Source organism: Sinocyclocheilus rhinocerous, unplaced genomic scaffold (genome assembly GCF_001515625.1).
Source record: "Sinocyclocheilus rhinocerous isolate Xijiao unplaced genomic scaffold, SAMN03320098_v1.1 scaffold946, whole genome shotgun sequence".
Taxonomy (NCBI): domain Eukaryota; kingdom Metazoa; phylum Chordata; class Actinopteri; order Cypriniformes; family Cyprinidae; genus Sinocyclocheilus; species Sinocyclocheilus rhinocerous.
The window spans coordinates 969,934-994,293 of NW_015633151.1; the positions used below are offsets into that span (position 1 = coordinate 969,934).

General features: G+C 37.1%; 1 protein-coding gene across 1 annotated transcript in view; it reads left to right on the forward strand.

Annotated features, from left to right (window-relative positions):
• Positions 1 to 24,360, forward strand: part of LOC107743202 (dynein heavy chain 11, axonemal) — an 85,670-nt gene that overhangs the window by 56,297 nt on the left and 5,013 nt on the right. The window contains exons 54-71 of the mRNA XM_016556346.1: positions 3,954 to 4,097; positions 5,568 to 5,750; positions 6,773 to 6,874; positions 6,999 to 7,133; positions 9,817 to 9,990; positions 10,284 to 10,519; positions 10,623 to 10,745; positions 12,367 to 12,571; positions 14,097 to 14,261; positions 14,538 to 14,678; positions 16,783 to 16,953; positions 17,394 to 17,516; positions 18,769 to 18,962; positions 19,092 to 19,240; positions 19,316 to 19,443; positions 20,528 to 20,755; positions 21,320 to 21,511; positions 22,874 to 22,993. Of these exons, the coding sequence (XP_016411832.1) occupies positions 3,954 to 4,097; positions 5,568 to 5,750; positions 6,773 to 6,874; positions 6,999 to 7,133; positions 9,817 to 9,990; positions 10,284 to 10,519; positions 10,623 to 10,745; positions 12,367 to 12,571; positions 14,097 to 14,261; positions 14,538 to 14,678; positions 16,783 to 16,953; positions 17,394 to 17,516; positions 18,769 to 18,962; positions 19,092 to 19,240; positions 19,316 to 19,443; positions 20,528 to 20,755; positions 21,320 to 21,511; positions 22,874 to 22,993 (2,913 nt within the window). The remainder of the gene's footprint in view (positions 1 to 3,953; positions 4,098 to 5,567; positions 5,751 to 6,772; positions 6,875 to 6,998; positions 7,134 to 9,816; positions 9,991 to 10,283; positions 10,520 to 10,622; positions 10,746 to 12,366; positions 12,572 to 14,096; positions 14,262 to 14,537; positions 14,679 to 16,782; positions 16,954 to 17,393; positions 17,517 to 18,768; positions 18,963 to 19,091; positions 19,241 to 19,315; positions 19,444 to 20,527; positions 20,756 to 21,319; positions 21,512 to 22,873; positions 22,994 to 24,360) is intronic.

A 24,360-nucleotide genomic window follows, 5' to 3' on the forward strand; every position in this document is an offset into this window, starting at 1 on the left:
GATATTACACAGCGCCTGAAAATAGTCCCCAGCTAGGTAACTTCCAATAAGCCTATTTTCATGCGCTGCGTAATATCATTGCGCCTGCTGCACCCATGGTACGGCAGCAAAGTTCCTTGATTATTAGAGTATAGTTCCTAGCCATATCGGCTTAGAAAATCGCAACTTTTAGTTTATCAGCTTATATATTTTTTTCCGAGATCCCCACAGCAGGCGGAACTTGTCATAAAGTTAGTGATAACAAGGCCCGCCCATTTGGAGGAAAGATATTCACACATGTTTTCCATGAATGTATGCACACCGGCGACTGTCCGCGGATCCTGACTCCGGGCACTGTTCATAATCCTGCCACGCCACAGAGCGCCTCAGCGCCACTCACATCATTTTCCATTAAATTACATTATATTTGTCCCAAATTATTGTTAATGTACATGATGACTTCATCCTAGGTTGGAAGATTGTGTATTGTGCATTTTTCAGCAAAACGTTTGTCTTTCTGTGGTTGTAATCAATTCCGTGATTCATTGTGCTATAGATCGCAATTTCTCATCCCGTTTGCTGACGCGACGCGTTCAGTGTGTGATACGTGTTGCCTCGGGGCACCACTGTGCTTCTCGTCCGATGTGCGACCGCAACAAAACAGCACAGCGAGAGTGACTGATATTACCAAAATAAAACAGCTAAATTTAAGTCAAATGCAAATCCTCATTACAAATGCATCACACAATATTTGCACTTCAGCGGGCAAAACGTACAGACACTCCCTCCCATCACACAAAACCAACAAATGTAATGTGTTTAAGACAACACATCATGACAGCACTGACACAAAACAAATTAGCGACAGACACTTCATGACAAACAAGCAGTGTTTATATTAAATAATATTATTATTGGTACAGCGGCCTAGTAAATGTCCTCACTTACGTTATTTGCGCTTCCATCGTGACGTGAATAATAGCTAGTTAGTTTATCAGCGTATATATTTTTTTCAGAGAAATCCCCACAGCGGGCGGAACTTAAAGTCATAAAGTTAGTGATAACAAGGCCCGCCCATTTAGAGGAAAGATATGATTGGTCAATTTTTCTGTCATTCGAAATTACTCCCCCATTGATTTACTATTGCTTGGCCCTCTGTAATTTCATAGCTGGACCACGAATCACAGAGCCGCAAACGCTAGGCGGAAACATTCTATGGAGAAAATGGGCGGAGTTCATAAGTCCATTTGCAGATTTGAAGAGGTTGTTTTTTTTTCCACAGAAGTTGTATTTATTTTATTTAGATGATGTTTGTCAAATTATGAATTGCTTAAATAAAATTACTAATAATTCTTTTTTATTAAAAATATTATATTTTAAAACAATTATTTAAAAATTGTAAATATAGTTTTTTTACAATAAGTTAGGCCTAGAGGGCTCTGACAGTTCCCCACTGATATATATATATATATATATTTACATACAGTGGTGGCCAACATTATTAGAACAGGACACTAGTATTTTCACCAGCTAAAAATGGTTTTAAGTCTATCTTTATTTTTTATTAAAGTTATTTCTATCTTTTGCTGTAGTGTGTCAGTCGGAAATATCAGTTTACATTTCCAAACATTCATTTTGCCATTAATTGTAATAATCCATTGAGATTTTGACAGCAGCCAGTGCTCCACACAGAGATCTGATCTGATCATCATCCAGTCTGTCTGGAATGACATGAAGAAACAGAACAAACTGAGACAGACTCAATCCAGAAGAACTGTGGCAACATCTCCAAGATGCTTCAAGAAACCTACCTGTAAAACTATGCGCAAGTGCACCTTGGGCAAAAACTGCTTTAACCACAAAGGATGGTCACACCAAATGTTGATTTTATTTAGTTATAGAAGAAAGTTAGGAAATAGTTAAGAAAATTTATTTATATATTATTTTTGACAGCATCCTCATTTTACAGCATTTTTACACAAGTGCCTAAAACTTTTAACAGTACTGTAGCTTTACAGGTGGGTTTCTTGAAGCATCTAGGAAATCTGGGGCCTCATGTATAAACGTTGCGTATGCACAAAATGGGCCTAGAAATGTGTGTCGCAATTTTCCACGCACATATTGGGATTTATAAAAAAGAAACTAGATATTTATATTATTACACATATTTATAGTAATTACACATATTGAGCGAAATAACGAAGCAAACAGAATGATTTTAAAGTCTGTTTTACATTTGACATACACATTTAGATTAAATATGACACTGAATAGTGAAGTTAAGCACTGAAATTTCATGAAATCATTATCCAGAAATTACAACATTTTTATATGAATTTAAACATAAATATTTGTAGTGGATGTGCTGCTTTCGAACAATTTTCCTGTGGTATGCTGTGTTTTAATGTTTTAATCACAGCAAGGATTGCTTGGCGCTTGACAATTCCGCTTTAAATTGTGTTCTAAATAGCAAAACTCATGTTCTGAGAAAATATTTTTGCACGAGTGATGATTATTGATTTGAACTTGACTTCGTCTGACGGCTTTGGAACATAGACGGTAATGACAGACATAAGGATGCGCTTGTTGATCAAACAGTCCATTGGCTGGTTTGAACAGGTCCGATGACAGTAGAACCTCTGTTCACAGTTGTCGCGCACAGACAGTAGCCTAATGATAACCCCTTTCATGCTCTTCCCATTATTGTGACAAACACCAAAGGATTTTAAAGATAGAATTTGAAGGAAACAAATATATGCTCGTTTTATTTTCACAATGTTTTGTTATTGGCTCGGTGAGTCAGACAGTTATTTACACTGCAAAAAAATAAGGCCTATCTGTTTCCATTAAAAACTATTCTAAAATATATGTTTACCTTATAGGCAAAATTGCATACATTTGATTTGTTTAAAACAATTTAAAATACTATTTGGCCAGTGGAAAAGAATGAGAACAACTCTGAAAACTTTCTCTGAAATTTATTTTCAAGGACACTGAATAGCAATGTGATGTCTCAAAAAAGCATTTTTAGGCCTGGTTTCATAGACAGGTCTTAGCCTAAGCCAGAATTAGGCCATAGTTCAGTTAGGACTTTTAAGTAATTTTTATAAACATGCCTTAGAAAAAAGCATTACTGGTGTGCATCTTAAGACAAAACAAAGGCACTGACATGTTTTAAGATCAGTCAGTGCAAGTTTCTTTCAGTTGAAACAGCTCAGATATACATTTTAGTCTAGGACTAGGCTTAATCCTTGTCTGTGAAACCGGGGGATAGTCCGTATCTCCTATTTTCCTAACGTATTGTACCCTTAACTGCTTTAAACATGGTGTCACATGGATGGAATATGCATATGATATGCAGATGACGTTATGCATAGTAAAACTAGGCGTTGTAAGCTCCATATATTTCGGGGAGGAGATGGGGTGGAGATTCGTGTGTGTGTGTGTGTATATATATATATATATATATACAGTATGTATATAAATTGTGTGATGCAGGCCAGCTGTCTTTGATATTACCTAATTATTTTTAAATATATGATGGTGTTAACAAGCAGGGATAAACCTATGAAATAGTTTAAAAGAGGCATATTTTAAAATTAACATCTGTCAGGACAGCAATAATGTTTCTTTATACAATATATTTGTATTTCTGTAAAGTGTAATTTTTGCAGAATATTGAGTAATTTTAGCAGTAGTGAGCGATATCTTAAGCAACATATCGCAGATATATTTCAATAAAATAAGAATAAAATGAAATGGAAAAGTACCTTTGTGTTTCAAAGTGGAAATGCTGCTATTTTAAAAAGTAATGGCAGGCAAATTTGTGGGAAATATTTTGTCCCATGCCCCATAAATCACAGCCCAACCTGTTCAAATATTTGTGTCACCTGAACTTGATGGTTGAAAGGGTAACACTTACTCAATTAGCAGTTCACGAAAGATCTTTTTTCTTTCTCCTTTGTTTCTTGTAGGTAAATCTGACAGAGTTAAAGACGTTCCCGAATCCCCCCGAGGCTGTGATTAACGTCACCGCGGCTGTGATGGTGCTGCTGGCTCCATGTGGGCGAATTCCAAGAGACCGCGGGTGGAAGGCCGCCAGAGTCTTCATGGGAAAGGTAAAGGCATTGCTATGACAACAACACGCCTCATTCTAGTGTAATCCACAAGCAGCCCTTGAACCGCAGACCCCACTAACCCGGTGTAGTGTCATGAATACACTACATTATGAAAGCACTTGTGTGGAAGAGAATATTAAATACATGTCACATGAGATAGACATGGAAATATTAGGGAAAGGCTGATTTATGAGGTCAGCATGAAGGGGAGGAGATGGCTTTTGAAAGTTTGTTGTATGATATATCGGATGGATAAAGAATTGAGATGCAAATATAGAGGTTGCAAGTTGAGTCCTAAAGTAGTGATGACCCAGGAACGCAAAAGGTCATAATTGTGCTTTATTACTTCGTGGGTTGTTCCAGGTCCAGCATTTGTACATTTACTGTACTTTAAGCTGCTATGAATAAAATGTGTGCAATTTCGTATGTACTTAACATTTTGCGTGTACATAATAAAGCATCATAGCTAATAATGTCTAATAATAAGCTAATAATATTAGTTTCCTCTAAATTGTTATTTTTTCTCTAAACTAGTTTTGCATTTTTGTTCCTAAATGCACTGAAATATCTACTCTACAGTTCAAAATATTGGGGTCAGGAAGATTTTTTTATTTTTTTATTAATACATTTATTCAGCAAGGACACATTGAATGGATCAAAATTGACAGTAAATACGTTTATAATGTTAAAAATATTTATATTGTAAAATAAATGCTGTTCTTTGAAACTTTATATATTCATAAAAGAATACTTAACAAATATATATTAAAAAAAATAATTTAATCACCAAGGCTGCATTAATTTGCTCCAAAATACTGCAAAAACAGTTATATTAAACAGCAAAAGTAATAAGATATTAAGCCTTTGTAGCATTATAAATGTCTTTATTGTCACTTTTGATAAATTGAATGTGTCCTTGCTGAATACAATTATTAATTGCTGTAACTTCTTTCCAAAAAATAAAATAATTTTTCAGATAAATGCTTTTTTTTTACTTTATATTCATCAAAGAATCCTAGAAAAAAAATGCTGTTTTCAACATTGATATTAATGACAGTATGTTTCCTGAGCATCAAATTTACATATTAGAATGATTTCTGAAGAATCATGTGACACTGAAGACTGGCGTAATGAACTGCTGATAAAAGGAATAAATGTTAAAATATATTAAAATTAAAAATGGCGTTTAAAACTATTAATATATTATTAATATTAATAATGATTAATAATATTTCACAATATATAGTTATATAATATTGTTCACAGTATTATTTACTGTATTTTTGATCAATTAAATGCAGCCTTGGCGAGCATAAGAGATTTCTTTCAAAACCATTAAAGAAACCTTACCGACCCCAAACTTTTGAATGGCAGTGTATTTTATGCTTCTACAATATTTTGTACATTTTCAATAAAGGCAAACATCATAGGCTTATGTACATATGATATAATAACACTGTTGTTCTTTAGGTGGATGACTTTCTGCAGGCCCTGCTTACTTATGATAAAGAGCACATCCCTGAGTCCAGTCTGAGTGTGCTGAAGCAGGAATACCTGAGAAACCCAGAGTTCCATCCCGATCACGTCCGGACCAAGTCCTACGCAGCTGCTGGCCTCTGTGCGTGGGCCATCAACATAGTGCGCTACTATGAGGTGAGGGAGAATGTGACGAATGAGACAAAAAACACATAAAAGTATTTGAAATATTAATATAATATAATGCATATATATGCGTATATAATACGGTTTGAGGTATTCAGTTCAATTAATAATATATTCTTAAAGCAATAAGCCCCAAGAAGCCGTGGTTACAGTGAATTTGTAACAGCTAAGGGGCGTTGTTAGGCACGACGTGAAGCAGAGTGCCTAAAACCCCCTTAGCTGTTATAAATTTACTGTAAACCACAGCTTCACGGGGCTTATTGCTTTTATAAAACGGTTATTCCATATATGTAGTAAGGTTTCACAGAATAAAACAGAGCAAATAAAGTGTAATGATATAAATAAAAATAAAAACAATATTCTTCCACCAAACAATGTAGTTCCTCAAACAGTTGTGGTTCCAACAAAGTGGTTGCCGAGCAACACACAGAAGTAAACAAAGGTGCATGTTTGTAGTGTAATTTACAACAGCTTCGAACGCGGCTCAACCAATCGGAATCAAGGACCAGAACTTTCCGTTTTATAAATACATTTTTATAACATTTTAAAATTGGTTAATAAGAAAAATCTAACTTTCTAATAAAGAATTATAAAAATAATCAAAAAATATCTTTGGGACATATTTTGAAAATGTTAACCACTACCTTTCTTTAAGTGGTTTTCAGCTTTAAAATGACAAACAATCATTTAATTCAAGAATTTATTTTCATTTATTTATTTTACTTAGATTTTTGTTTATATCTGAAATTTGAATGGAATTTAAATTGTATTTAAATTTTTATTTACATTTATTTTATTAACGCCAATTAAACTTTAATAACATTAATAAATAAAAAAGCTAAATATTACTTCTAACTTAAAAAAATGCATGTGAAATGTTTTGAAAATATTAAGCTGTAACTTTCTTTAAGTCAAAGAGGTTTGTAGCTTTAAAATCAAAACAATCATTTATTTCAAAAATTAATCTTTTTGTTTTATGTGTAAAGAAAGAGAATGTTTGTTTTGTTTTTCAGGTTTATTGTGAGGTTGCACCAAAGCGTCTGGCTCTGGCACAAGCCAATACTGAACTGGAAACTGCTACTGCAAAACTACTCAGTGTTAGAAAGAAACTGGAAGTAAGTGAAACATTTTTATACAGCACGATTAAAAAAAATGTCCATCTGTTCACCATAACCATTCAATAATATTCCATATTACGATATAAAGTAGTACTATCTCATAGTGGCTTTGTACTGACAGGATCTGGACAGGCACCTGCAAAGCCTAACAGCTCAGTTTGAGAGGGCGGCGGCTGAGAAACTGCACTGCCAGGAGGAAGTGACACGCACCAGCCAGACCATTGAGCTGGCCAATCGGCTGGTGGGAGGCCTGCAGGTACTGGGCGGCTGTGAGAGGAGAGGGTCTGGGTTTAGGGAAGCGCACTAACAGACCTAATCTCAACATGAGTTTGGCTTGATTTGAAGGGGAGGTGGCCATGGCTTAAATGTTTGGCCAGACGCTCAGATTGAGTGCTCGGAAGGAAGGGGCGCACCACGGCAAATGCACCATTGATCTGGGCAAGGGGCTAGATGGCTGTAGGCCAGTTCGGGACAGCGAAACAAGAAGGGCATATATTCATCTGCTATCTGTTTTCCTGAATGAGGCGATCAGGGTAATTGGTTTATGAGGGATGAGCTGGATTTGTGTGCACATGCCCAACTTGAAAAAATAAACTTTAAGTAGTTTTCCCTTTTTCATTGGTCATTTATATCCCGGTGAGATTATCTAAAATCTTTACCGCCGTTAATGCAAAAAATAATAATAGCGTAATGTTTCTTTTAGCGCTTTTATTTAAAATGTTCGACTTTCTTATTCAGAGAAATGAATAGGGCTACAATGGGACAGCTTGGCTTTTAAAAATATCAAGACAAATGATTTGTCTTTATGCCATTGACCTGGAAGCAATAGTGTTTAGACTAATAAATCAGGCCGTCTATATGTAATCATTAACTTACCTCAAAGCCTTAACAGCTGTTGGAAATTAAAAACGCTTCACCCAGGACTGAGTGATATTCCAAGCAATCCATAATGCATTAGGCTAAAATTATAGTGATTTTTAACTGTCTGAGAATTTATTATGCGACATGTTCTAGAAGCTCGGCCCCTGCAAAGGCAATGTCAGACAAGATTTATCGTTGCGGGAGCATCTCTGCGATATTATCGAAGTCTTAAATGAGTGCTAAATTGATGCTGAGTGAAAATGTAACTAAACTTTCAAAGCCAGTTTAGGTGAATTGTGACTGTATACATTATCGCTCATGTTCTGTCTGTGTTTATGATCAATTGGGAGGAGAGAGACAGCGGATGGGTTTAGAGTGAGGTTTATATCTGGGTCTGAAGGCATAACTTTAAGTGTTTCTTCTCTTTCTGTCTCAGTCGTTTTGTCTGAATATTACTGTGTCGTATTTGCATATAAATGTACACTACCGTTTAATACTTAGGGTTGATAAGTTTTTTAATGTTTTTGAAGTCTCTAATGCTCACCAAGGCTGCATTTATTTGATCACAAATACAGTAAAAACACAAATATTGTGAAATATTATTACAGTTTAAAATAACTGTTTTCTATTTTAAAATATAGTTTATTCCTGATAGAAAAAGTTGAATTTCAAGCAGCCATTACTCCAGTCTTCAGTGTCATGTGATCTTTGAAAAATCTGATTTGGTACTCAAACATTTTTTACTATTATTAATACACAAAATACTCAACTGTGTTGCCTAATATATTTGTAGAAACTGTGATATTCTTCATATTTCTTTTATGAATAGAAAGTTCTTTAAAGGGGTCATCGGATGCAAAATTCACTTTTACATGTTGTTTGAACTGATGTCTTGGCAGTGTGTGTACACAACCACCCTATAATGATAAAAATCCACCTAGTGTTTTTTTTTTAAATCTCGATAAATTCAAACCCCTTTCTAAAATCATTCCTGGCTGTGTGATGTCACACTGGCAGGCCCCTCCCACGATAGTTGATTGACACTGGCGTTTCAGCAAAGACCCGCCCTGAGTGAGCTGTGAACAGTCCGCCATTGTTTAGATGCCAGAGCAGGTGTAGACATGAATGCCTTGTAAGCGATTGAGGTGTTTTGTTGTTGGATGTAATAATGAACATAGCAGTCGTCATTTACTCCCGACATCTGAGCCGCTGAAGACGCAGTGAATTACTTATGTTTTTGAAGGAAATGCACCCCCCGATCGACCTAAATGTGTCTATGTTCGTGCGAATCATTCGTGATCCAGCTTCACCTACAGAAGAAGTGAGTATAAGGTTTTTTAAAGGGGTCATATGATGTTGCTAAAAAGAACATTATTTTGTGTATTTGGTGTAATGAAATGTGTTTATGCGGTTTAAGGTAAAAAAAAAACATTATTTTCCACATACTGTACATTATTGTTTCTCCTCTATGCCCCACCTTTCTGAAGCTATAAAATACATAATATATAATTGATATAAAATAAAATTACTGTGTAAGAGTAATGAAAATTGATAAAGTAAAACATCTGATTGTTATAAAAATATTAAATGAAAAAGAAAATGTTTTTGTACACAAAAGCCACACTTACAACATCTGAATTTCATTGCATTAGATACTGTACAAAATACCAAACCAAGTGACTTCTGCAAACAAATGGCTTAAGCTTTTCTAAACGTCAACGGCATTCATAGATATCATAGATCTTTAAGTGTGTGATCATTTTTGGAGCCATAGTCACCTGGGCAGGTTTAAAGGGGTCATATGATGCTATTTTAAAGATCATTATTTTGTGTATTTGGTGTAACAGAATATGTTGACATGCTTTAATGTTCAAAAAACACATAATTTTTCAAATACTGTACATTATTGTAGGTCCTCTATGCCCCGCCTCTCTCAAACTTGAGACTTTAGTCTTTGCAACTTTACAGATCTTCTTTATGCACCAAGAGCTTGTAACACTCCAAAGAGAAAGGAAAACTTGAAATCGCATCATATGACCCCTTTTAGTTAGATTCACCCAGACATTTTCTCACTGTAGGCAGAAAACGTGCGTTGGTCGGAGGGACAGCTGGAGCTGGAGTCTCAGCTGAAGACTGTGTGTGGTGATGTGCTTGTGGCTGCTGCTTTAGTCTCTTACGCTGGATACTTCACACAGCCGTATCGTCACCAACTCCTTCACGACATACTCATTCCTTTCCTCCGAGAACTCCAAGTATGATTCCTGCTCAGCCTGTCCATTATTTGATTTATATAGTGTTTTGCATTTATGTAATTCTTAGCCACATGAATATTTTATTTAATACAAATTTGATGTTAAATTTCATGTTACGGCTTTTGCCAACTCTTGTTTCAGTTGTCAAGGTTAAGAGTGTTTTGGATCATTGTTTCTTCCTGAGCTGTCTACTGTAAAATCCTGTTACTGTACTACTGTGTCTGCACTCCAGTGGAGCGTTGAATTGAATAGCATCACTGCCTGTCTTCCTCTCCTCACACCTCGCGATCCAGACCCCTATCCCGCTGACAGACGGTCTGGACCCTGTACTTACGCTGACTGACCAGGCCACCGTGGCAGGCTGGCAGAACCAGGGCCTGCCAGCTGATCGGCTGTCCGTTGAAAATGCAGCCATCCTGATGGCCAGCCAGCGCTGGCCTCTGATCGTGGATCCTCAGCAGCAGGCCACCAAGTGGATCCGAAATCTGTACGGGCCCAACCTGAGGGTGCTGCAGTATGGCCAGAAAGGGTGAAGTGATTTTAGTTGGGACAAAGATTATTTATATGAAATAATATAAAGAAGGCAATGAGGCTGACTTGTCTTGTCCTGGACTGTTAATGTTATCATACAGGTATCTGGATGTTATTGAGCAGGCTTTGGCTGCTGGTGAGGTGGTCCTGATTGAAAACATGAAGGAGAGAGTGGACCCTCTTCTGGAGCCACTGCTAGGAAGGCAAACCTTAAAGAAAGGAAGGCAGGTTTAACCATCTCCGTGATTTTTACTTATTTTATACCACTGATTCTCTCATTGAGTGTATTGCAGTAAAAATTGCTCAGAAAAATGCAGCATATTTTAGCATACAATCTTTACTGAGCTCTTAAGAGCCCCATTTTTTGCTCAGTTTTCAGTATGAGAACTAGAATGGAAGATGAATTAGGGTTGTGTGATTTGAATAGAGGTGAAGGCAGCGGTATTGATTCTGCACTCACAGAAGCTGATATAATTTTTTTTAATCAGTTAGATTATTTAATCTCAGTTTTTCTTTTTTCTTTTTTTACAGTACAGACAATAATATGGGGTCTTTGTTCTGTTTTTTTGTAGGTTTTTGTTTCTGAATCTGAATGAAAACTAACTAGAAAACTAAATTATATCTATATAATATAATTATTTGGTTTCTGTTTTCTTGTTTTGTACTACAAAAGTGGAAAAAAAACTATGCCAACACTGTTACCAAAAACCTATTATTTTTAATAAACTTTGATTAAAAATATTTTATTTACGCTCCGTTTTCTCTCAATCTGAACAAAGTTGAGCTAAACCAGTTTGTCACTAGAGAGATCGTAGTCTAAAATATTTATAAATCAGTAATGTCTCAATTTTACTGAATGAGTAAACATTTTCAGATTTCTCAATGAATGTCTATGCATTTGGGTTGCTTGATAAAGTGTACATGAATAGTAGAAGCTATTGTTAACTTCACATTTATATTCTTCAACAGAATAATTAAAATAATCAGTGTTTATCAGGTATTTCTAGGATGTGTGAATAGATGCAACACCTCATCTGTTATTCTTGTTTTTCCAGCGTGCGGAGTTATTAATTTCTCAGCTCTTATTTATCTCCTTCTAGTCTTTTGTCCTTGTAGCATTGTACCATGGGGACACCTACATTCCCCTTCTTTTGACCCATAACTGTGGCCCGATGTTTAATTTGATTACAAGTTTATTCCAGCGCCTGACCCACGCACCGGTCCGTTCCTGTGATTAATCCGGCCCGGCCACGGCAGCCATGATGGATCTGGTGCGGTTTCTCGGCTGAAGTTCATTAATAATTGGAATGTTGCAGAGTGTGAAGTAATGAATACTAATTATTCCTTTCATGTCTGACGGAGGAGCATGAGCCAATCCATCAGCTGGGACTTTAATTTGGTGAAGTAATGGTTCTATCAATAGTACATTAATTCCATCTTTTGAAGAAATAGAGCCGGAGCGGACCTGGGCCTTGGCGAAACCTTTGGCATGAGAGTTGTTGCCGCTGGCTGACAGGCACAGGGTAATTAGGGAAAAATTAAAAGCCGCCACTTTGGCCAGCCAGCCTTGATTTAATTGAAATGCAGATTGGGATAAATATTGGCTGCTGGGAATATCATCTTCCAGTTTTATTTAATGCCTTTGCCTGTGGTGGCTATTGGGAGCATTAGTCATGCTTTTCTGTTTGCTTCAATTAGATATGTTGGTGAAACTGGTGTCTAGTACGGGTGGAATGCTCTTTCCGGCTCTTTGCGTAGATGGCAAGCTTTTTTCACAGAGCGCTGTTTAGTATCATTTAGTGTAGTCACATTCTGAATTCATAACACAGTGTGGTGTTTCTACAGGTACATCAGACTGGGTGATAAGGAGTGTGAGTATAACAGCGGTTTCCATCTCTTGCTACACACTAAGCAAGCCAACCCTCACTTCCCCCCGGAGCTGCAGGCCCAGACCACACTTATAAACTTCACAGTGACCCGCGCTGGCCTGGAGGAGCAGCTACTAGGCGAGGTGGTCACGCATGAAAGGCCTGAGCTGGAGACGATGAAGGTCAGTTACAGACGTTTCTCATAATGATCTCATATTATATAAAGAGCTAAATAAATTAGATTTGCATTTCCCAAAGGCAATAAAAACATTTTTAAGTCCTACCTCTCTATCGCAAGCAGTTTGTTGTGATGGGTGGTTGCAGGTCTGAGGTCGGTGTGGTGCACTCTAGTGTTCCCCAGGGATCAGTTTTGGGCCCTTTACTTTTTAGTGTTTACATTTTTCCATTTGGCCAACTTTTAAGAACACTTGGTCTTAACTTTCACTTTTATGCCGATGACATTCAGATCTACATACATTCAAAACCTGATGTCAATATGCCTGTGTCTTTTCTTTCTCAATGTTTTACTGAGATTAAAAAATGGATGTCTGAAACTTTCTCTGTCTAAACAGTGACAAGACTGAAGTGATGCTTATTGGTTCACCTCAACAGTTGCACAAAGCAGAGTCCGTAACCTTAAGTGTGGATGGCTCTGCTTTACAGTTTCAAACTAAACAAAAAAATCTGGGGGTGATATTTGACGCCAATTTGATCCGCATGTTCGTAATACAGTCAAAGCATCTTTTTTTCATCTCAGAAACATTGCCAAATTACGTCCCATGTTGACTTTTTCTGTGGCTGAAAAATTAATCAACACTTTTGTTTTTTCACGTATTGATTATTGTAATGCTTTGCTGGCTGCAGTTTCAAAAGCTACCCTAAGTGAATTACAGTTGGAACTTGGTACAAAATTCAGCTGCTAGAATTCTGACTAGGACCAGTGCAAGGGAGCACATCACACTTATCTTGGAAAAAATGTCACTGGCTTCCTGTTAGTTTTCGTATTGATTTTAAAATTATCATGCTCACTTATAAGGCCTTGAATAATTTGGCTTCTCAATATTTGTGGGAGCTTTTAACCCCCTACACCCCTACACGTGTTCTATGCTCTTCTGAAGCTGGTCTTTTAACTGTTCAAACAACTCGGCTAAAAACTATGGGTGGTCGGGCTTTCTCTTCTTTGGCTCCTAAATTGTGGAATGAATTCCCTGCTGAGATTAGGAATGCAGAATCCCTTAGTGTTTTTAAATCGTCCCTTAAAACTTACTTTTTTAGGGTAGCTTTTATGTGATTTATGTGATTACTTTGTTTTTTATTATATTGGCTTTGTATTGTTTGGTTGGTTCTTTACTGCCTGTACTGTTTTAAAGGCGCTATATAAAATAAAGTTTATTAGAATAGTGCGAACGTTTTTGGTCATGGTTACAACTTTGCAAGGAAGAAAAGACCAGAAAGAAAAGACGGGAGATTCATAAACGGGAGATTTTCAAACTTGAATCTTAACTTTTTATTTTAAACTTTTCTGAAAAAATAAAAATGTAAATAAATAAATAAAAGCATGCAATGCAATATTTGTGAATGTCCCCATTTTTTATTAATTTTATTACGCTGTTTTATGTATTTGTCCTATTTAATACTAAATTCAATCTCAAAAATGTAATTTAATAAGACAACTGTCCTTACAATGTCTATTTTTGATTGCTTCAGTTGGAATTAAGCACCCAGCAGAACTTGTGTCAGATTGAGCTGAAGAGACTAGAGGATGAGCTGCTGAGCAAACTGTCAGCAGCAGAGGGAAATTTCCTGCGAGATACAGCCTTAGTGGAACAGCTAGAATATACTAAGAATACAGCCAGACACATCCATAACAAGGTATGGTCCAAACTGTCCATTTACCTAATGTTGTTGTTGCTTGCTCAGATCTTTTTTTTGCATTGTTTGTGCAAGATGGACTCAAAACCAATGTGTGTTTGTTAAAAAAAAACTAATATGGAAATACAATAAACTGGAAAATGTAATTACAACACTGAAATAAGAAAAGAAAATCAGCGTTCATTCCAATAGCATGCTATAGTAAAGTGTATAATCATGATTCTTCTAAGAATTAGTATCTGATTGTATATCTCAACAATTGTGATGTTTACGCAGGCTGTTGCAGCTCGAGAGAATGAGATAAAGACCAATGATGCGCGAGATCTTTACCGGCCAGCGGCTGAGAGAGCTGCCCTACTATACTTCACTATTAAAGAGCTCCACAACATTAACCCCATGTACCAATACTCCCTCAAGGTAACACACTATACTGGAAAAAGTGAAAATGTGTAGTTGTTGCCCTGAGTATTTACTACACAGTATCTACATTACCATTCAAAAGTTTGGCGTTGGTAAGATTTTTTTTTTTTTTATTGTTTTGAGTCTCTTATACTCACCATAGCTGCATTTAATTGATCAAAAAACATAGAAAAACTGTAATATTGTGAAATATTATTGCAATGTAAAATATTGTTTTCTAAATATATTTTAAAATGTCATTTATTTCAGTGACAAAGCTGAAATTTCAACAGCCATTACTCTAGTCTTCAGTATCACATGATCCTTCAGAAATCATTCTAATATGCTGATTTGGAAATGTTTATTCTCATTATCAATGTAATTTTCCAGATTTTTGATGCATAGAAAAGTTCAAAAGAACAGCATTTATTTTAAATATAAGTTGGTTTGTAACCATTTCAAACCATCTTTACTGTTACTTTTGATCAATTAATGCATCCTTGTTGAAAACAAAAATTACTGACCTTAAACTTTTGAACTTTTGACTTGTTTATTTAAAAAATTATATTTTTGCTGTAACAATATTAGAGCCCGACCGATATATCGTTTTGCCGATATTATCGGCCGATATGAGCCTGTCGCCGATATATCGGTATCGGACGAATACGCCGCCGATATGAACATTTTTTTTACAGAACATATAACACAGATAAAATGCTTGAAATGGTGTAATTACTTAGTTTGTCCAGCAGATAGCACGCTCTATTGTTTGCTACTGGCGACCTGGATGAAACGCTTTAAAGCTTAAATCTATGGAAAACCATTGAAACTTTGAACGGCCATATCTCCGTAACGGCGCAGCGATAACGCAGATAAAATGCTTGAAATGGTGTAATTACTTAGTTTGTCCAGCAGACCGCGCTCCATTGTTTGCTACTGGAGACCTGGATGAAACACTTTAAAGCTTAATCCGCACCAAATTCGCGGGATCCCTTCAGCTCGAGGAACCCTCTCGAATTCGAATCGATTGTACGTCTAGAGGCCAGCTTTCGAATGAGACCACTGCCGCGTTGATAGCCCCCGGGTTCCAGGAGTTACGGATGGTTAAATTCGCAGTCCGGCGCCGACCGATCAAGCGATCCCGGGGGGCTACCGACGCGTGGAGGGTGGCGTTCGATAGGGCTCCTCGAGCTGAAGGGATCCCCCGAATTTGGTGGAGATACGCCAGCGCTTTCACGAGATAGTGACACCAGTCAACACTTTCACTTCAGTAAGGAGGTCTCTTGTTCAGGCAGCAGCATTCAAGCGTGGTCTTATTCGACCGTAAGTGCCCTGCGAAGTGGACTTCACATGAAATTCCGCCATGATTCCAGTTCCAAGGGAACGTTTGAATTGAATTAAAGTTGAATAAACTTCAACTTTACTGTTCAGTGCACTGTCAGACTCATTTTTGATAATAAAGTTGATTGTTAAATTGTTAAATGCCCTGTCTCCATTACGTATCTCTGTCACGTCATTATAAGTGTTTTATCACCACATTTGAGTGATCATTGCAAAAAATGTGTTTATGTATATACTGTATATTCTGTTTATGTATATACTGTATTCTACTGTATATATAGTACCAGTCAAATGTTTGGACACACGAATGGGAAAGTGTCCAAACTTTTGACTGGTACTGTACTATAATATACACAAAGAATATTGGCCGATATATCGATGTTTTTTACTCCCTAATATCGGTATCGGTATCGGCCCCAAAAAACCCATATCGGTCGGGCTCTAAACAATATATTTTGATTCAATCATATTAAACTATATTTTGGCCTAAATAAAACATGTTAATTTACTTTAAAAACCATAAAATCAAGTTGTGCTTGATTGTACATGTACAAGTACTCTTTCATTATTTAAAAAACAAAAAAAAACAAAACAGCGACATCATAATCCCAGTAATATAAATATAATATCATATCACCATTGGAAGGAATTCCAGTATACTATTGGGCACAATCCATTAGCATTGCCATTCATCTCAATGACAGTTGCAGAAATGCTGTATCTTTGCTTTTCCAAATAATGCTATTATTTCAGCTCAACTGAACTTTATTTTACATTTAAGGCCTTCAACAAAGTGTTCCTCAAAGCCATTGCGAGAGCTCCTGGTGATGAAGACGTATCAGTGCGTGTTTTATCTCTCACTGAGGCCATCACCCACTCGGCCCTTCAGTACACCTGCCAGGGGCTCTTCCAGAGGGACCGACTCACCTTCCTCACCCACACCGCCCTCCAGGTGAGTGGGACGGGACACCGGCAGAATAGAAACACCTCCCATCCACCCACCACCACCTCCTCTCTTCCTCCTCCTGCACTTTGTCATTCACATCAATCACTCCACTTTTCTGCCCTTACATTAAGTTCCATTAGGCCCTGTCAGTGGAGTCGGGTCCGCTCCTATTGATTAACTCTCACAGCCCGGGCACCCCTCTCCCTCAACCGGTCAGCTCTGACAGGAGGGTGGGCCGCAGTGGCAGAATGCAAATACCTGTCAGGACAGCACCTGTTTTCCCTGCTGCTGTCTGTCTCCACTGCCTGTCCTTCACACGTCCACATCAAACGGAGTAAAGCTGTTCTGAGATCCGCTTGTCCTTCTCTGATGGATGGAGACATCTGTATTCAACAGACCTGAGCTCTAATGTCCTCATTACTTTGCGCCTCTGGTGTTTTATTTAGATTCTTCTGACAAGGGGCTTCATTGAGGCTCAGGACCTGGAACTTCTGCTGCGATTTCCGGTAGAGGTTTGTCAGAGCAGTCCCGTCTGCTTCCTGTCTCCACAGGCCTGGGGTGCCATTAGGGTAAGAACTGCCTGTGCCTGGAAATCACTCTCTTTCATGTGTAAAGATGTCATTAAGCATTGCCATTTAGAAAATGATTAGTCTGAAGCACCTTTTCAACCTCTAAATAAGTCAACCCATCTAGCCCAGGGGTGTTTGAAATGTGAAGGACCCCCAAATATATGTGACCCCTTTCCTAAAATATAAAGGCGGCTACATTTATACTCTGATATTATAAAGACAGTGTGTTCTGTCCTAAATTGAAATGCCTTTTATTTGGTCATTGCTCTAGATTATTAAAATATTATATGGAAAATACTTGTTTTCTTATTTTGTATTAAGAATATATTGTCATTTTAACCACTATCAATTGTATAGTATAAATGTAATAATATAAAATTAAACATAAATATAATATAAACTAGTGCTGGGCAACGATTGATCATTCGTTATAAACAAACTATATAAAATTGTATTTTAGTTTTTTACAATAAATAATTTTAGACAGTCTTAAGAAAGCAGATTAAAACAGTAATAATTTGTTGTAAATTAAATCAAGTTCTGTGAATGTAATACAATTATTTTTATCATTTATTTATTCATTTACATTATTTATTTCATCTAAATAATATATTGTTAAAATATGTTGCATATATAAAATTAGTATTATATAATATGTATGAATATGCAACATTTTAAATTGATTTTAAAATTGATTCTAATCATTTTAACAGATTAACTTTTACATCCCTAAAAACAATTGTTTTTTTTTTGGCCTTGCAATTCTATTGGGGTCTCTGGAAACTACATTTGAGTTTAAAATCTAGATCTAGATCTACTCAAAAAGTAAGTTATTTTTTAATCTAAAAGTAGCATATGGGTTTGAAAATAAGGATAAGTAAATAATAATTTAGAATTTAAATAAGATTTCACAAGATTGTGAATATTCATAGAAAATATTTGGAGGATATAAGAATTTAAGAGGATTTTAATAAATCTTTAAAGACTCATCTTTTTAAAACTGCTTACTGTAATTATGTTTTATATTGTTTATTTTTTGTGTTGCTTATTGTTGTATACTATTATGCTTGTTGTTGTAGCACTTTGGGTTAAGAAAAGTGCATGATAGATAAAATGCATTATTATTATTATTATATATGCTATTAATATCATTATTATTAAATATAATAGTTAAGTGTTTTATAAAAATATTTTTGAAGATTGATCCTTTTTTTCACCTAAGTACCAAACCTAAAACCTAATTTCATTGCAGAGCTTGTCCATGCTGGATGCATTCACGGGTCTGGACAGGGATGTGGAAGGTTCTGGCAAACGCTGGAGGAAGCTGGTGGAGTCAGAGTGTCCAGAAAGAGAACGTCTCCCTCAGGACTGGAAGAATAAGAGTCCCCTCCAGAGACTCATCATTCTCAGAGCCTTTCGGCCTGACAGGATGACCTACGCTCTCCGGTAATGAGCATTCTTCAGAGAACCATCAGAGAACAACCGATATCTGTCTAAAATTTTACTTTAAAATCAGCTGGAGGTGGCTGGGTTTGAAACACCAATGTTTTTTTACCAATTGTCTTTTTACACCAGAAATTTTATTGAGGACAGTTTGGGCTCCAAGTATGTAGATGTCAGTCGAATGGAGCTTGAAAAGTGTTTTGAGGAGTGCAATCCCTCTACACCGGTGTTCTTCATCCTTTCTCCTGGAGTCAACCCCATCAAGGATGTAGAAACACTTGGTAAACACAGAATCTCTTTACACTTAGCCTAACTTGTAACATAATCAGAGTATTAAACTTATATCTATTAACTAGGGCTGAAGCTTGGATTTACCACAGACCAGGGGAACCTCCATAATGTATCCTTGGGTCAAGGACAAGAGATTGTGGCTGAGAGAGCATTGGAGACCGCAGCCAAAAAAGGACATTGGGTCATACTGCAGGTAGAACATTCTTGGTTAATTTCTTACCAAACCAACCTACAATAAAGTGTCCAAAACATGGAAAACGTTAGAAACTACAAACAGAATAAATGTCAAGTGTTACCTTGGAGAGCAGTCATTTAGAAATATAGGACCACTTAATACCAAAATTGACCAGTCAGAATAGTTTTCCAAAGGACTATTTTGCCAAAAATGCTTCTGATACATATGGATATGTGACCCTGGACCACAAAACCAGTCGTAAGTAGCACAGGTATATTTGTAGCAATAGCCAACAATACATAGTATGGGTCAAAATGATACATTTTTCTTTTATGCCAAAAATCATTAGGATATTAAGTAAAGATCATCTTGCATGAATATATTTTGTAAATTTCCTACCGTAAATATATTAAAACTCAATTTTTGATTAGTAAAATGCATTGCTAAGAACTTCATTTGGACAACTTTAAAGGCGATTTTCTCAATATTTAGATTTTTCTGCACCCTCCGATTCCAGATTTTCAAATAGTTATCTCGACCAAATATTGTCCTATCCTAACAAACCATACATCAATGGAAAACTTAATTATTCAGCTTTCAGATAAAAAAAAAAGACCCTATGACTGGTATTGTTCTCTAGGGTCACATATGTATGCTCTTGTAAATTTAATTTCTGTTTCAGAATGTTCACCTGCTGGAGCGGTGGTTGGGTCGTCTGGAGGAGCTGTTGGAGAACACAGGCAGCGATGCTCACTCAAACTACTTCGTTGTGAAAGCGAAACTACTTTGTTTGGCCTTCCAAAAGAGGACACAACTAGAAATCAGTGGTTAAGTTGTATTTACAACACTGTTCCAGAACAGTTCAACCCAAATATTCAGATGTGTGCTGCGCATTTTATGGAGGATGAGTCTGAACCAGTAGCCTACACCGCGTCTGTGGCACAAACGCTGTTTCTATAAAGTGGGGCAGTTCCAACTTTGCAAGGACAGTCTGGCACGTCCTTAATTATTCAGCTTTCAGATAAAAAAAAAAGACCCTATGACTGGTATTGTTCTCTAGGGTCACATATGTATGTTCTTGTAAATTTAATTTCTGTTTCAGAATGTTCACCTGCTGGAGCGGTGGTTGGGTCGTCTGGAGGAGCTGTTGGAGAACACAGGCAGCGATGCTCACTCAAACTACAGAGTGTTTATGAGTGGAGAACCGTCCTCCAGCTCCCATGAGCACCTCATCCCTCGCACCATCCTGGAGAATGCCCTCAAACTCACTACTGAACCACCCACCGGCATGAACTCCAGCCTACATGCAGCTCTGGACAACTTCACCCAGGTCTTCACACACTTGACACAGACAAAATCAGTGAATTCACATGCGGTCCAGTCAGACATTCTATTCAGCTTACTATTAAATGGGTCATATGATGCGATTTAAATTTTTCCTTTCTCTTTGGAGTGTTACAAGCTCTTGGTACATAAAGAAGATCTGTAAAGTTGCAAAGACTAAAGTCTCAAATCCAAAGAGATATTCTTTATAAAAGTTAAGAGGATAGTTCACCCAAAAATGAAAATTCATTTCCATCACACGCTAGCGGTATTCAGCCAATCACAACACACTGTATGGCTGGCCAATCAGAGCACACCTCGCTTTTCAGAAAGGCGGGGCATAGAGGACCAACAATAATGTACATTATATGGAAAATAATGTGTTTTTTGACCCTTAAACCACATAAACACATTGCATTACACCAAATACACAAAATAATGTTCTTTTTAGCAACGTCATATGACCCCTTTAATAGAAAAAGTGGAAACTAGTAATCCTATAGAATGAGTAGAATGAAGTGACAAAAGAATGAGGTGTCCACACTTTTGACTCTTAATTTCCATTCTACAGGACACTCTGGAAATGTGTTCTCGAGAGCAGGAGTTTAAAGGACTTGTGTTCTCACTGTGTTACTTCCACGCCTGTGTGACTGAGAGGAGGAAGTTTGGGCCTCAGGGTTGGAACCACAGATACCCATTTAACAATGGAGATCTGACCATCTCTGCCAGTGTTCTGTACAACTACCTGGAGGCCAATACTAAAGTAAGAGACCAGCATTCATTAACCTGAAAAAATATAATGATTCCATCATAATATCAGTGAATTATATTTTTTTGATAAGTTAATACTTTTATTCCGCAAGGATGCATAAAACTGATCAATAATGACAGGAGCCATGTTTCCATCACCTTGTTTTTATGCACATTTTGAAGTATCACATCACACATCACAGTTTTTGATTTGTGCGAAAAAGGGTCAATTCGAAATAATGAGAGATGGAAACGCATTTGCCGAATAAATTCCTCCATGCGCATCAAAAACGTCATGTGACTTTGCGCAATGGGACGGCATAACCTGACTAACCAGCAGCCTGATCTTGTTGCACATCATCTGAAATGTTGTTATGGTCATTCTGAAATGCCTGAGCAAAGTCTGTCGTTAAAGTATTTCTGAATAAGTGCCTCCCAGAACTGTCTTACACGTCTGCGTTTCCAAACAGCTTCCACCTCCGAAAGCAATGGCTGCATTTATAGTGTTTCGTCTGCTTGCTCTGAGGCGCAAGTAATTTATTATAAATGAAAAGGATTATATTCAGTGGCTTCTCCTTCTTTTCTTAGGGATGTTTACTTTTCCCACAGTGCTGTATAATTTCATCACACAAAGCGAAGTCACGATCTCACTGTGTCCAAAAAATCATGTTTTTCCTCTCGCAGCATTACTTCACTTACAACCAATTATGGCGGCTCTAGATTTCACCCCTCCCCTCAAAAAACGAATGTCCTTCATTATGTTAACCAAACAGTAACCTGTATGTGCGTACACTGAGGATTCATTAGGCGGCAAATGAAGCGTCATGCTAAATGTAATTACACGCGTTGTGCGTGACACCTTACAACGCTTTATAAGTGATCACTGCAATTAGAGCTGATGAAAGAAGCAATTTGCAAAACAATACAGGTACAAATGATGGTGAACCTCTAGCGTCTGTCATCGGTTATAAGACACACGTTCCCTTGTTCTTCTCTCCTTTACAATTACACATCATTCGCTCTATTCTCAGGCCAGACTTAAGCCAAGCACAGCAGGAGTTCAGGAAGAGCTTGATCTTTGCTTGAATTATATATTAACTGAATTTCTTTTTGTCTGGTGTAGAGCCATTTGAAATAATAAACTCACTACAGGATGCTCCCATCACCCAACATCAGTTCCTCAACTCATACTCGTGAGAAAATCCCTGCATCCAACATCTAGCCCTTTTAGCAGTTTTCACCATGTATTTTTTTCCCTCTGTCAGAACTTGCCAACCTGGCTGAAAATAATGCTGTGGGTATTAAACGCAGGGCGCTGAGGGATCAGTTTGTGCTGGAGGTTTGACATTTAGGTGTGTTAATATGTGTGGCTCAGGTACCGTGGGAGGATCTGTGTTATCTGTTCGGAGAGATCATATACGGAGGTCACATCACTGATGAGTGGGACAGGAAGCTCTGCCGTACATACCTCCAGGAGTTCATCAATCCCAAGATGGTAAAGACATTCAGAGCACTGTAATGTACTACAACGCCGCACCAAACATAGTGGATCAAAGCACTGTTAAATCATCTGCTTTTGCTTCAAGACAGAATTCATGTACATTTTAAGGTCATACAGCTAAAAAACAAACGTTTCAGAAGTAGAATTTGAAGTTGCGCGAGCATTGGCTCAGCAAACTAAGAGATGCACACCAGTAGTTCTCAACCAGAGGGCCTCTGCAGCCTTGCTAAAAAAAGACATACTGTGCAATCAAGATATATTTTTATCCAACAATAGCTTTTGTTTTTTTATTAAAGAACATAGTCTTTAACCTTTAGAATCATAAAATGAATTGGGTTTAATTAATTTACCTAAATAGACACGCCCGCTTTGTAATAATTGCAACAGCGAGAAATCAGTGTAATTGTGAGATATTAACAGATAAGTCTTTTGCATTTCTTTTGTATTGTAGTTTTGAGATGTTGGCGTTGCACTCAAAAGTGGAGGTAGATTAATGTGAGCTTGCAGGGACAGGATTTAAAGGGATAGTTCATCCAAAAATGAAAATTCTGTCATTAATTACTCGCCCTCATGTCGTTCCAAACCCGTAAGACCTTCATTCATCTTCAGGACACAAATTAAGATATTTTTGATGAAATCTGAGAGCTTTCTGACCCTGCATAAACAGCAACACAACTACCATGTTCAAGGCACAGAAAAGTAGTAAGGACATCGTTAAAATAGTTCACAAGCAGAGGAATGCACACGCGTGTGTCGTGATACTCTCGTGAATGGCAGCAGAGACGGAGACATTTTTGTTTTCTTTGCGCACAAAAAGTATTCTTTGTAGCTTCATAAAATTAAGGTTGAACCACTGATCATGGACTGTTTTAACGATGTCCTTCCTACCTTTCTGGGCCTTGAACATGGTAGTTCACTTGCTGTCTATGGAGGGTCAGAAAGCTCTCGGATTTCATCAAAAATATCTTAATTTGTGTCCTGAAGATGAATGAAGGTCTTACGGGTTTGGAACGACATTAGAGTGAGTAATTAATGACAGAATTTTCATTTTTGGGTGAACTATCTCTTTAAGTGAACTAAATGATTGGATAAGCCCTATACACAGTACATCATCAGAGATATGTTTGTTGCTGCACCCAAAGATCGAGTTATGATATTTTGATTAAACAATACTTGGTTAAAAAAAATAATTTAAACATGGATGAATCATTCACAATAAGAAATGACATGCATTTACAAAATAGATGGGGCAGAATTTCATGTCATGTTGACTTTGTCTCACTGTGAGGTATAAAGTAGTAATTGTGAGAAATAAAGTCAGAATTACCTTTTCAAATGAGTGAAATCTGGAAAAGTCTGCA